The 14,570-nt window shown below is 48.7% G+C and overlaps 1 protein-coding gene across 1 annotated transcript in view; it reads right to left on the bottom strand.

The window, feature by feature from the left end:
* The window catches only part of LOC147727858 (interleukin-8-like), a 161,864-nt gene extending 150,126 nt beyond the window's left edge, over positions 1-11,738 (bottom strand). The window contains exon 1 of the mRNA XM_086963190.1: positions 11,600-11,738. Within this exon, the coding sequence (XP_086819316.1) occupies positions 11,600-11,666 (67 nt within the window). The 5' untranslated portion in view covers positions 11,667-11,738. The remainder of the gene's footprint in view (positions 1-11,599) is intronic.
* Positions 11,739-14,570: the final 2,832 nt, after the last annotated feature.

The raw sequence follows: 14,570 nt of genomic DNA, 5'->3' as shown, positions 1-14,570 counted from the left end.
GAATTACGGTGTTTTAACATCAGTATTAAAAAATGGCAGATTCAACCTTTGAAGCTGTCATTCTTTGGATTTTCGAAAGGCTTACAAATGATGCATTACATGTCAATAGACAGTGAGTTAGCATTAGTGACTGATTGAGAGTTAGAGTGTCATTATAAGGAAGAAATGGGGATTAGTACCTGCTCTAGAGACCTGAATCCGAGATCTCAAAAAATGCGCTCCTGTGGCAAATCACTTAGGGCCTTATTCCTATATCAGGCGGAAGACCAGCCGACAGCTCGTCAGTCGCAGTCTGCCCGACATCTGCTGCTGTCATCCGACCACCGCATTACGATACGTGTGGTCAGAGGCAGCAGGCAGAGGGACCTTCTGACGCTTTCCGACGGGTTCAAGGAGCCTGTCGGATGGACAATAATCCCAACAATATGGGCGGTGCTTGCTCAGGCACCACCGTAGGGATTACAATGTCCCTTTCCATCTGCCTGTCCATGGTGGTCCAACCGCCATAGAAAGGGACTTGTCCCCGGGCCTCCGCTATGGGGCTTGGGGAGCACCTGTGTTGTCCCCCCTAAAAATCCCTGCATAGTGTGGGAGGCACCACATGATGCTTGCCACACTGTGCAGAGATGTTCAAAATGTGCATATTTCCTGTTGTGGCTCGTGCTGCGGCCCGCGGCACAAGCCAAAATAGGAAACATGCACTTTGTGACTGCTGTGAAGGCGTCACATCATTATTAGGATAGCGGGAACTCCGACTCCTTGTCCGACGATCCATTTCCAAACAATGCCAGTCGGCTCATTTTTATTCTGTGTTTTGAAGTCGAAGAAAGGCTGTAGAGTGAGTGAGACAGAAGGAAAGGAGAGATATGGGAAAGTAAGGAGGAAGAGTAAAATATGGGAAGGATAAAGAGTGAAGGTGCCAGAAGAATGATTAGAGGCACAAAAAGAGGGAAGAAGAGGTAAGTCTCTAATGATAAGGTAAAAGGATGAGCAAAAAAGAACAATAATAATGTTATAAAATGAGTTGTACAGAGCTAAAGTGAATATAAATGAGAGAGGTGGAGTGAGTGAGTGAGCAACATAATGTTTAATACATGAGAGTTAGAATGGAAGTTACTAGTTGGCAATGGTTTGCACCTTTGTCCAAGTAGGGACCCTTCCTTCTACTCAGGATAAGGGGATACATTACTGAAATAACCCCTGTTCACTCCCTTGGTAGCTTGTACTAGCAGTCAGGCTTATCTCAGAGGCAGTGTGTAAAGCATTTGCACATAACCAACAGTAATACAGTAAAAACACTACAAACTGACACCATAACCATTTAGAAAAAGATAAAACATTTTATATAGTTAAAACAAGACCAAAATGATAAAAATCCTACATACAGTACTTTAAAATATGCACTTTGCAATAGTAACTTTTAAAATGCAGTTCCCTGAGGTCAGTAGCTCTATTCGGTGCTAGCCCGGTGCTGAGAACAACAGCATCCAGCAGTTCCATCTGACTGCGTCGGCAGACTCAGCAATAGTACCTTTTCGTTGTGGCCAATTACATTGGTGCAGGCCAGTCATGGCAACCGTCACAGTTGCGGTGCAAAATGCGACTTGGTGACGGTCTTCCAGCGGCATCAGTGAGTCCAGGGCTGCGGGTGTGGAATGAGGTGGTGCTCGTGGCGGTGCTCACAGATCATGGTGCAGGTGACATTGCTGGTTGATGGGAGCTGGTGTCAGTCAGCCAAGACGGCTGTGTGAGACAGGGAGGTGCTTGTGTAACTTACAAGGTGCAATCAGGGGTATTACGGTCAGCAACGTCATTGATGAGACCATGGCGGCAAAATGAAGCGAGGCTGTGCGGAGTGTGGAGCCCACAGGTCGTGGTGGAAGCAGCGGCTCGGTGGCGGCCGTTGGTGAGACCAGGGTTGTGGTGTAAAGTGTGGCTGTGGTCTCTGCAGTGCCTTCAGTACATATAGACCTCAGCGGTGTCAGTGACGGTACCGACTGCTTTCCCCTCTGTGGCAACTGAAACCATGGTTCCAGAGGCAGTACCCAGAGATAAGTGAAGTATTTGCTGTCCCGGAGACTTAATGAACAGGAGGCAAGCTCAAGCCCTTGGAGATACTCAGCACAAGTTGAAGAAAGTTCAGTTCAGTCCTTTCTCTGCCCAAGGAAGAAGCAGCAACTGCAGGCCAACCCAACAAAGCAAAAACACAGCAAAGGGGCAGTACTCCTCCTGGCAGTTCTTCCAGCTCTTCTTCTTGGCAGGTTCATTTATTTCCAGCGAGTTCTAAAGTTCTGGGGTTTGGGCCCCAATATTTATACTGCCTTTTTCTTTGTTCTTTGGTGCAGAGAGTGTACTGTGACCAGCCCAAACTAGTTCTGCCCTATCTTGCCCGGCTTCCTGGCAGGTGGTGGACACAGCATTGTCCAACACAGACCAGTCTCATTCAGTGTGCAAGGAAATCTCCTCCCACTACTCTAAATGCAGCCCAGGTCTATTCAGCCCAGCCCGGACTCATCTGGGAAAGGCAGTACACACCTTGAACCCTCCCAGTTGCTGTCTGAAGAGAATACACATTCCCAGCCCCTGTCCCTCTAAAGCCATACAGTCAATACAGACAGCCATGCCTTTTATAAAAACCTCACCACTGACTTATTTGCCACTCTCGGGCATGCATTCCGTGTGTGAGGGCATGTTTTTATATGGCTCACAGCTTGCCACACTCACTATGGCATGAATGAGCAATATGCCGGATCACTTCCCAGCTGGCCCTAGGCATGTATACTGCATATGTCTCATTTTAACTTAAACCCACCCTCATGTTGAGATGGTTAACTCAGCTATGTATCAGACTTGCCTTAACACGGAGCTGTATGGTCGGAAAGACGCATGATCTGTATGGTGTTTCTGATGAACAAATATTGTTGTAGTTTTATTTTTTCAATATTTTTCTCTCCTTTTTTTTCTCTCGTAGATTGGATTTTGCAAATAAAGTCGCCATATCCGTTTGGGTGCAGGGTCACCCCGACCACACCTGAATCAAGGAATCATTAGAGGGTTACTGGGTGTCGCCGTCCTAGACCCCTCTTTTTCTAAACTTTATACACTTTTGCACGGTCCTGAAGAAACGCCACTGGATCCACTGGGGACCACGAGAGGCATGAAACATGTCGACCTGATACCATTAATATTTTACTAGCACTAAAAATTTGCAGAAGGAGAATACTCCTTACCCTGACCACCCTGTCAAGAGTATTGTCCTTGACTCCAGGTTTTAGCCATATTACAAGGACCCCAGAATAAAGTCTCTCCAGGGTACTAGTGTGATATTTTTAACTCACTAAGCACCACACCCCACACACCCGCACTCACCACTGCGGCGTTCCTCATTAAAGATCTCCGACAAGGAGCCCTCTCACTGGGGCCCATGAGGGACTGCAGTACCACCCCCACGAGGAGCAATGTCTGATGATGAAGCATGACACCCGCCTGGGTGTGTGAGGGCACCCCCTTAAGAAGGAGGAATTCCCCCTTCAAACCTAATATTATCCAACCTGTACCCCTCAACAGAGTTCCTATCATTTGTCTTTCTAGCAACCTGACTGATCAGCTCCTTTCTAGGAACATTTACCCTCTATTAATTTAAAAGTCAATCCATAAACCCAGCAGAGGCCCACAGGATGGCTAAGCCAGAAAATACCTACTTTCTAAAAGTGGTATTTTCAAAGTCGGAACATAATAATCACCTTTACTAAAAGATGTATTTTTATATTCTGAGTTCAGGTATATAAAACCCTGTTTCTCTATCTTGTCCCAATGGAAAGATATGCTTATAAGATTTTGTAAGCCAACTCCCAATCTATCCTATGGGAAAGATAGCCTTTCCATAGTGAAAAACGAAGTACACTGTAATTCACTGCCAGGACATTCTACACACACCTGTAAATGTCTGCCCTTCACTATACACAGCACCCCATCCACAGGGGTACCTTCGGGGCCGTACTGGTCGTAGGGGGCACTGGGCATTTCCCTGGTGGGCTGCCAGGGTGGGGGCTGGTTTTGGACACCTAGGGGCTGTTTTTGTTACTGGGGGCAAGCAATATCGGCCCCCTGTAACAAAATCGTCCCAAACTGACCCTAGAAACAGCTTGACCGCACTTCCCCTGCCCCTCCATGGGGAGGGCGGCCGATCAGGTACCCAGGGCCGGTTTTGGTTCCCAGTCTGGACCTGGGTACCTTGGGCCTACCTTAGGGGTGACTTATATGTAAGAAAATGGAAAGATTTAGGGTGTGGTAAGTGGGTACACTTGCCAGGTTGACATAGCACTTAGAAACTGCGCAGAGACACTGCAGTGGCAAGTCTGAGAACTCTGTTCAGGGCTGCTTGTGTGGGTGCACAACGAGTGTGCAGGCCCACTTGTAGCATTTGATTTACAGGCCCTGGCACCCTCAGTGCACTTTACTAGGGACTTACTAGTAAATCAAATATGCCAATCATGGAAACACCAATCCATAACACAATTTACAATAGGAGCACCTGCACTTTAACACTGAACAACAGTGAGAAAGTGCGCAGACACTGAACTGGCAAATACAGACTCACAACCAGGCGGTCAGGAAGCAAAAAGTCTGGGGAAACATGATAAAAGATGCCTGGTCTAATAAGGAGAGAATAGAAAAAGTATTAGAGGGAATAAGATTGGAAATGAGGTTCACCTTTAAGCATGGAGGTAAAATCAAGTAAAAGTGAGGAATATGTGAGGAACAAGTGCCTAACTACCGTTGGGCTGAGAGGCCTTTAGCCGCCCCCCTCTCTCAGGTTCCCTTGACTGGGTTGACGGGGCTGGGGCTGCTTGCCTTACATTAAGCCACAACAACAAAGTATGCCTGCAGGGACAGTGACAGCCCTGACAGGCCTCTGTGTGTCTTTTTTGCTTTACACAATCTCTGCTGCATTCCTGTCACAGTAAATACAAATGCATGTTATCATTATATTATGTGATTGTTTCATGTCAACAGATAAGAGTTGTGACTCACTATTTAAAGTAAACTGAAGAAATGAGTCAAAGCTGCAATCATTGCATCCCACACTCACCAACAAATAACAGCAGGCCTCCCTGCAACACTTTTACCCCAATCAAAGAGCTAAAATAAGTACCACTCAAATAGGAATCACAAGATAGACAGTGCCATGCCAGGAGAATTTCGCCTTCTATGAAAGTCTTTAAAGTTAGCCTTGTATATTAAAGTATAACAAACATTTTAATGGCACTGTGTCTTATATTTTAATAGTGTTGCAAAGATTTCAATGTTGTGCAACAATATTTAAACTTAAAGTGCACAAAGGATATATTGCGTCTTGACACCAAGGAAAAAATAATGTTCCATTCTGTTTAATACACATTACTACCAACTGCATTACTGGGCCAATACTGGGTCAACTGCAGACAGCTACACACCACCTGCATAAATGTTGATTTCTAGTAGGGGTGTCTCAAACGTTCATCTTTCTAAGATTGATAAAAAGGATTTCCCTTAGTTAAGGACAGCCCAGTCATTTGCATATCACTGGTTCCTGTCTGAGGGCACATGGTGTGCAAAACCCAATATGCTAGAATGGGGCTCTGAGTAATTACTAGTGGCTGAGATTAATTCAAGCATTCCATTCATTACTTTTTTGCTTTCTTTGGTGCGACACTCAAAGAGTAATGGGTTTTACCAGACCTGGGTGCTATGCTCAATGTGCTATGGGTCCCATACTCAATGTGCTACAGGACTCAAGATGCTCACAAATGCCAAAGCCTGTATAGGTTGAAACTTCTATAGGGTTAATTATGCTCCCATTCATAGGGTTGCTGGCCAGGTTTGGCCTAGATTATTCCTATTTTAGCCGGACTAAGGCGGATATACATGGTTCTCATTCCTGTCTGAGATGGCATGGTGGGCAAAAGAAAACAAAAAAAAAACTATGGACTTGAACATGGTCTCATGTAATTACATGTGACTGATCTAATTTATGAAATTCTACTCATCACTTTTTTTCTATATGCAAAATCCGCTTTAGAAATCAAATGTAAAATGAAAACAAGCATTGGCATAGCCAATAGGTCTCACCTTTTATAAGTATTTAGCCATGCAGCACATTACCCTGGGTGCTGCAACCTCTACTGTTATTTCACGTGCCACTGGTGAACGGCCTTGCTGTGGCTAGGAGCAGTGCAGACTCTGGGCCATGAAAGGGGACACCTAAGAGAGAGAGGTTGGGGTCTTGTGGAAGGCAGGGTAGCGCACTTTGTAGGGAGTCCTTGGGATTTTGTTAAAGAAGGACACTTTGGCGAGGGGTGTTGGGATCTTGTGTAAGGAAGATGCTTTTGTGTGAGTTGTTGGCAGTTCCTTTAACTTGAAGGAAGGCACTTATGAAAGAGTTATTAGGATCTCGTGGAAGGTGGACACTTGGCAGGGAGTTTTTGGCTTTTTATGGAGGGTGTCACAGTGCATTTAGGCGAAAGTTGCTGAGATCTCACGGAAGGTGGAGGGGGCGCTTTAGAGAGAGTCTTTGTGGTATCTTGGAAGGAATGCGTGGTCCATAAGAGAGAGGAATCTGAGTTTGTAGACTTTCTTTGGAGAAAATTGTTGCGCGAAGTACACTTAAGAGGCGCTGGACACGATTGTTGTTTTTAGGTCTCGGCCAGCGAAAGACTGCGCACATGCGCAGTCAAACTGGCAAGACTTAATGAGTTAGAGGAACTTTCACTAGCGAGGTTAAGCCCCGCCCCTCTTTTCCATTGGCTGGCGCCCTAAGCGGTGGCCAGCCATTGGAGAACAGGTCCTAGTGATGTTCTTCTTTCTCTCTAAGCACCGTCCTTTTCAGACTGGGTTACTTGACTTACTGCTGGCGTGAAAGGTTTCTTATCTTCTTTATGGGTCCAAATGGCCCCATAAAGAAGATAAGGAACCTTTTATGCCTGCAGGAAGTCGGTCTGAAAGGGACAGGGCTGTGTCATGGTGAGCGCTTGTTTCGAGCGCTTGTTCTTGTTGCTTGTTTGTTCCCCTGGCCTCAGTCGGACGACCAGCCTCCACCTCCTGCCCATTCGCAAAGGGGTCCCCATTACACAAAGTCTGCCTTCAGCACCCTGCACCAAATTCGCAGCTCCCATTGAAGCATGCGTGTACTTTGCTGACGGTGGCCTCATGCACACTTTGTAATATGGAGTCTGGCAATTTCCCAGGGGCGCGCCGCCCTCTCTGTGCCAAGGGGCAAGGATCACAAAGAGCCTCCCGGGCGATCCCGCCCCCCACTCCCAGGTCAGCAAATCACCCCCTCCCCCTCCACTTTGTACTTAGACCCCTTGCTGCCTTTTTCTAAGTCTGACGACTGAGAGCCCCTTGACCTCGCGCGCCTTTTACCTCACATGCCAAGTCTGCCCACCACGAATTGCAAACTAAGGCCAGGCCCCACGCTCTCTCCCCTCCCTCGCAGAGGGTGGTCCCACGCACCCAACCCTGCACCCCATCACTCATGCAGAACTGCACTGAGCCAACGAGAGAATCCCGCAGACGGGTTCCTGCGCCTGTGCGATGCCCGCCCTGTGCAACCCCTGCATCCGGCCCGATCCCCCAAGCGCCATCTACTCCCACATGGCACTACACTGCTGCCTAGCAGATTATCACTCCTTAAGGCCGAGGGCATGAAGACTGGGCCTCAAACCGCTGCATGGCGGACACCAGCAGCTCCACCGAACTTGTCACAGCTAGAACCCTGGCAGCTATGTACCCGTGGGCAAGGCTGTACATACAGGCTGTACTGTATTCTACCCCTGCTTGTAACAACCAAGTACTCCATGTATCGTCGGCATGGCCCAACCCCGCGCAGCAGGAGAGGGGGAGGCTGTGTCGACCATACAGCACATCATGGAGCATTTGTGCACCGGGTTCCCCACACCTTTGTATCCCAATCTGAAACACTTTGCTGCAACAAGCACCAACCACCTCCGCCATCCCCGCATCATCCACCGCCATCCCCCTCCAGATAGTGCCCGACCTCCGCCCCCGATAGTCCGCCGAACTGCACTCCAACCCAAACGGCCTCAGAAGGATGAAAGGCCCCCGGCATACGTCCACCCCCTCATGCAAGGTCTCTCCTGCAAGCACTCCCCTAGCTCCTCACGTGCACCGCCGACCTCCACACTCTCCTGCCAGCCCCAGGCGAAACCGCAACCTAACCTGCCCCGTGGAACAGCCCACCCTCCACTCCAGGTCCCCCGGCCTCCCTCCCTCCATGGTCAGCTTCACATAGGTTCCTACTTAATTTAACTAATTTGGCATAAACATACAAGCAAATATAAACTGCTTTTTGTATGATTAACTCCTGTAGCTTCCAGCAATAATACTAATCTCTACCTAGAAAGGTGTACTGCTTATCCTGGTTTGATGCTCTATGGAACACCATCTAAATCCCTCTTTGGTAGGCTGCCTTCACCCTATAACTGATGCCTTTGTGACCAACTGAGATGAAGAACATTGATCCCTTATCCAAACATGGGAGCCATCAGGATTAATCTGAAAGTTAGCTGCTTTTGCCAAAGTCCTGGTTACTGTCATGTTTCAAACAAACAAGAGAACTAGTGTAGTAACTTCTGTTTCAAACTTTTGATAAATGAATTATGTCTTCAGCACATCGTAGTGTGTATTCTACTTTTGGAAAATTAGGTTGGGATTGAAAGGGGAAGGCCACTTCATTAGCATCATGACGTCCATCAGATCAGTGTGTATATTCCACTTTTTGAATCGGAGGTTGCATTCCATTCAGAAGGCCCCACCTTAGAGAAATGAATGAACAAATGAGACCTGCAACTCAACTTAAACATGATTTATAAAGCGCTGCTAATCACCCACGAGGATATCCAGGCACCGAGGGACTTGCTACTTCCATTGTGTTTAGTTGGACAGCCAGGTCTTGAGTCCTTTCCAAAATTCTGGTGGGATGATGAGTTCTGGAGGGAAAGGGAGAGGTTGTTCCAGGATTTTGCCATGAGGAAGGGGAAGGAGAATCCTCCACTGTTGCTTTGGCAGACGCAGGGGTGTTTCCGAGGGAGAGGGAGGCAGAGTTCAGAAGTCAGGCGGGTTGGTGAAAGTTCCGGCGGTGGTTGATGTCAGCTGGCCCCTAGTTGTGTAGGGCTTTGTAGGTGTGGATGAGCATCTTGAACTGGCCCCTCTTCTGAATGGGGAGTTTATTGAGGTGAGGTGTGATGTGGGTCTGTTTAGGGAGGTCGAGGATGAGTCTGGCCACTGAGTTCTGTATGGTCTGCAGCCTCTGTGACTATGTCACAGGGGTTAATGACACAATTCGGAAGATGAATGGTCTGTCTGCATCATAATTTCCTTGTTCCCTGATTTCATGAATACGAGAGGGGCGAATAATGGTCCGTGTCCCAAGGAACTGGCTGCCAGGGTGCTGAGTTCATGATTAGCCAGTGGGTGGATGCGTGTAGCTTAAGTATATCTAAGCCAGAATATTCTCAAGGAGCGAGGTAGAGGACCTTGCTCAATGTTTTTTAAAAAGTATAACTGGTGAGTAGTAGGCCCCACACACTCCTGGGCCCAGTCGTCACTGCACCTGCTGCACTATTGGATATTTCCCCCCTCTACATACACCTGATACTTGACTCCAGTCTGGGTCCGGTGGGTCTGGATTGCCCTTATCCCTGCAAAGGTCGTCTATAATAATGCATTGCCCCATCGCCAGAATGAGGGGAGTGCAGTTCAGTTCACATCCTCGTGCGTGCATCCCAAAAAGCACGCTTGACCCGCCGAGTTATCATGGGTGTGCTCATTATCAGTGGGAGCGACGGTCGCTAGAATGCTGAACACCAGATGGAGTCCGTATGTTCTTTGGGGTTTCTGCACTTAATGGAGACACACTGACGCCTTATCAGTCGCCCCCACTTTCGCACTGCATGTTACTCCTCCCTCCATCCTAGGAGTTACCTGCTCCATGGGCCAGTTTTCTTGTAAATGTAGGTGTACTTATATAGCGCAACCTGTCACCCAAAGGGCATCCTGGCGCTTGCTTAGGGAACCCGTCCTGGTATTCCCCTGTGAGAGGCCCCGGCAGGGTATCCACAAGGTGAAAGCCAGGCATCCCGCCGCGAGGGGCCGTTGTGGAGATTAAGCAAGCTATTGCCCAGAGTCGCAGAGCATGAACCCGTGAGTCGAGTAGGCACCCGAGCGAGAATTATATCGAGACCGTGGAATTTTTAGCCCAAGACCTGCCGAGGCGGGGAATTGAACCCTGGTCCAGGGCCGATCTCAGCTTCCGGGTCTGCCGCCTCTAACCCCTGAGCCACACTTCTCCATGTCTGCCTTGTTCCACTAAGGCAGACAGAAAGGAAACTAGTGGCGAAATTTCCCTTTCCTATTACGTCATGACGCATTTTTCTGCCGGCTGTCTTTTCTAAGTCGACTGCATATCTGCTGCTAAACGATGTTGACCTTGGGCGTCATCCCAGATCTTTATTTCTAGACAAAAAACGCTTGGTACCCGGGGCTGAGAAAAAACAATATATTTTCTAATAGAGAATGTCAGTGTAAATTGACCAACTAATTAAAAAAATACTGTATTTATTATCATCTGCCAAACCGCTCGAATATATCCAAATATTGGGCTAGAACATGAGCTTCAAGAAAGATAAACAGCAAACTCACAGTGCCACCATGCCTCACACGATTCCGTCTCTCTTCACACGGTCCACACCGTGAGGAGCTGGGAAAACGTGGCTTAAAACCACTGTACACTGGATTTTAAGCTCAATTTAGGACGCAGTAACCAGCCGATGTCCATTACGAGGTGTGAAAACACCCCAGGACCTCGGCAACTTCCTCAATGGCCCTTTGTTATTAAGTTTTTGGAGGGAACTGTGGCTTGGGGAGGGGTAGAGTGCCTCTTAAGTAGCTCTCGCACGAGGTCACCTCCAATGCTCCGCCCCCTCATCACACGGTGGCATTCATTTGTAAGTTGGCAGGTTCGAATTAAGGCATTTGGCGGGTGGACGATTCAATTATCTCAGTGAGTGAGGCAATAAAGGAAAAAAATACTCAAATAAGAGTAAACGTATCATAAAGTGAGATAATGCCCATTCATTGGTAGTGGCTTATATCCCTGTTACATTCAACATCGTCTTTTAAATATAATAATACAAATGGGATTGGCAGCGGAGCTATAAATAATTGCTTCTAATGCAAAAACCCAAATGGCAACTAATATTCTTAAACATCCGTCAATTGTTACGTTTTAAATAAAATCCCAGTTTTTATTTGGGATTGTTAGTAGACATAATAAAACACCACCCCGAATAAATGTACCGACCATCTTTCGGTTAGAACCTTCTTAACAATTTAACTTTGAAGATTGGCAATTTAAAAAAAGATGGCGAAATAATCAATGAACTTTTTAAAGACAAAATAAGAAGGCATTTTCATAAAATGTGTATAGGTTGCTGTGCAGCCATTCAGCAGCGGATAGTTCCACGAGTTTGTGGATGGAATTCCTGTGGGAACAGCTGGCGTGAGCGCTGGGTGGATGGCGGGAAACAAGAGTACTCACCAAGCCGTGCCTGGCTGAGGAACAGCAGAGCCAGCAGGGCAGAGGTTACCTCTCTCCTCCTGTCCATTTCTGCTCTGAGGATTTGATGCGAGGTCAGTTTCTGTCAGTCCTAAACTGAAGGGAAGTTTCCTTTTAATCCTCTCAAAACAGAGAACTAGATCTATTTTAGAAGCTAAATATGAGAAATGACCTCATACTCCAAAGGCACATACATAACCAAGAAAGCACCGACCCGTGGACTGTGTGTTGCAGCTGTTTTAATTTGCATTGATCACCTGCGGGATGGTAAAACCCCTGTCCTAAGCAGTATTTCCTTCTTCCTGTGGTTTAAAATGTGATTTATAGATCCTAGTTTTAAGCACATCGCACTAAAAACTGCCATCTGGCAACAGACAAGTTGAACTCAGGGGAGTGGTAACACCCTCTCAAAAGAGACGCTGTACAGGGAAACCATTTATTGACAGTTTCAGCACATGGCACCACTTACAGCCTGATTCATCATTCTCCCGTTTTGCGAGCCCCTAATAGCGATTCGCTATTAAGGACTCGCAAAACGGGATTCATGTAGAAATTGCATGAAGAAATGCGATTCCTACATATTCCTTATTTGCGATTAGCAAATTGCTAATCGCAAATAAGGAATAACTCTCCATTCATTCCTATGGGCCAAAAGGCCCATAGGAATGCATGGGGAGTATTCCTTATTTGCGATTAGCAATTAGCTAATCGCAAATATGATAGCGATTTGAAGGGTGCCAGGGGTGTCCAAAGGACACCCTGTAGCACCCCTCAAATGAAATTTTACACAGGTGTTGCACACACACGTCCAAAGGACATGTGTGTGTGTGACATGCAACTCAGAAAAATGCATTTAAATGCATTTTTCTGAGTTTTCGCAATTTACCACAAGGTCTGACCTCGCGGTAAATTGCGGCCAGAAATGACGAATTCGCAAAAAAAATTGGATGATGAATTGCATTTAAGAAATCTCAAATAGAGATTCCTTAAATGTAATTCCTCGCAAAATTGCGAGATCGCAATTAGCGATTTTTGCATTTGGGATGCTGAATCCCAAATGCAAAAATCGCACTCGCAAAGGGCCAGATTCTCAGAATCTGGCCCTTTGCGAGCGCAACTTTGTTTGATGAATCGGGCGGCTAGTCCTTTCTTGTGTCATCATCATTATAGTATGTAAGAAAACCTGAGGGCGCTAGAGGGCGCACAAGCGGAATGGCTGCCTAACGTCACAGCTCCCGCACCTTGGCCACTAATCCTTCTGTTATCCTGTACCACAGACTACCGACAACGCTGCTACACCTGCCATCTGAAACCTACCACTGTCCCCCGCACTCGTCCAGAAGTCTGGCCCGCTGGTGGTGTCAGCTGCGGAGATCTGGCCTGAGAAGCTGGGCCGGTTGTGGCCCTGGAGGTCGCCGAGCGGAGGGGCCGGCTGTGGGACGCCACGCAAGGTCGGTGCCTGCCATGCGGTGACAGGCCCTGCCTGCTCCGGAGTCCGCGGATTTTGTGCAGAGCCCGCCCGGACTGCCGATCGCTGAGCAGCCTTGGAGTCTCCTTCTTGACCGGCTGCCCCTGCTGCTTCCTGGTGCTTGGAGTGCCCACATTTGCCTGCCTGATCGTTGTGCACGCCGGTGAGCGGTGAGACGGGGCGAAGTGGCGATTCACTGCTGGTGGCTACTGGAGGCCGCCACCGCGACCTCAAGCACAGCGGGTGATGTTTCCCCTCGGCGGCGGCCCTCCGGGGCTGCCCCTCGCTCTGCCTGCACCTGCGGCTGTAGTAGTTCCTGGGCCCCCCGCTCCATTGCTGCACCGGTCGGTGTTATCCCCGGAGCTTGCCTGCCCGCCTGATCGCCTCTGCTGCTCGGCGTCTGCCACTGCCACTACTGTCACTTCTGCCTCACCTGCCTGGGTTGTCCTCATTCCTGCAGCAGTCCCACGAGCTGCACTTTCTTTCCTGCATGCGGAGCCGGCATTGGACATACTTACCTGTGGAGCCCCCTACGCCATAGCGGCCCTGCCTGCGTCTGCTGGCACCTCCGCTCCGCCTTGACTGTGTGGCGGCCTGCTGGGACTGTCGGCCTGAACCCACCTGCTTGTCACCATTGTGGCACACATGAGCTGCGTAGCCTTCCTGGACTGAGATTGGACACCCCTGTGTAAAAGTGTTCCTCACATTGCACGCTTCAACCTAATAGCTGACTGGGCCCGATCGGATCTACGCCAGTGAGGCCTGGACAGGCGGCGGTGCCCCCACCTGCTTGTCACCATCGTGGCACACATGAGCTGCATAGCCTTCCTGGACTGAGATTGGACACCTCTGTGTAAAAGTGATCCTCACATTGCACGCTTCGACCCAATAGCAGACTGGGCCCAATCGGAGCTACACCAGTGAGGCCTGGACGGGCGGCGGTGCCCCTACCTGCTTGTCACCATTGTGGCACACATGAGCTGCATTGCCTTCCTGGACTGAGATTGGACACCTCTGTGTAAAAGTGTTCCTCACATTGTACGCTTCGACCTAATAGCTGACTGGGCCCGATCGGAGCTACGCCAGTGAGGCCTGGACGGGCGGCGGTGCCCCCACCTGCTTGTCACCACCGTGGCACACATGAGCTGCATTGCCTTCCTGGACTGAGTTTGGACACCTCTGTGTAAAAGTGTTCCCCACATTGCACGCTTCGACCCAATAGCTGACTGGGCCCGATTGGAGCTACACCAGTGAGGCCTGGACGGGCGGCTGTGCCGGACGGGGAGGCCAAGATGGTGCGTCCTGAGAACCGTCAAGCAAAAATCAGCTTCGACGGCGCCAAGAAATCTACGAAGGTGGCCCCTGTTGACCCTGGTCCTGGTGCCGCTTCCACTTCCACTGTTTCCTCTCCTGCCAAGAAACTCAACTTGCACCACTTGTTTCAAGAAATGCGACAGGGGTTTGCCACTGTGGTGGAAAAAGTGG

This window comes from Lissotriton vulgaris, chromosome 3_1 (genome assembly GCF_964263255.1).
Source record: "Lissotriton vulgaris chromosome 3_1, aLisVul1.2, whole genome shotgun sequence".
NCBI classification, from domain to species: domain Eukaryota; kingdom Metazoa; phylum Chordata; class Amphibia; order Caudata; family Salamandridae; genus Lissotriton; species Lissotriton vulgaris.
Note: the sequence above shows the minus strand (reverse complement) of the source record. Positions and strands in the feature narration are given on the sequence as shown.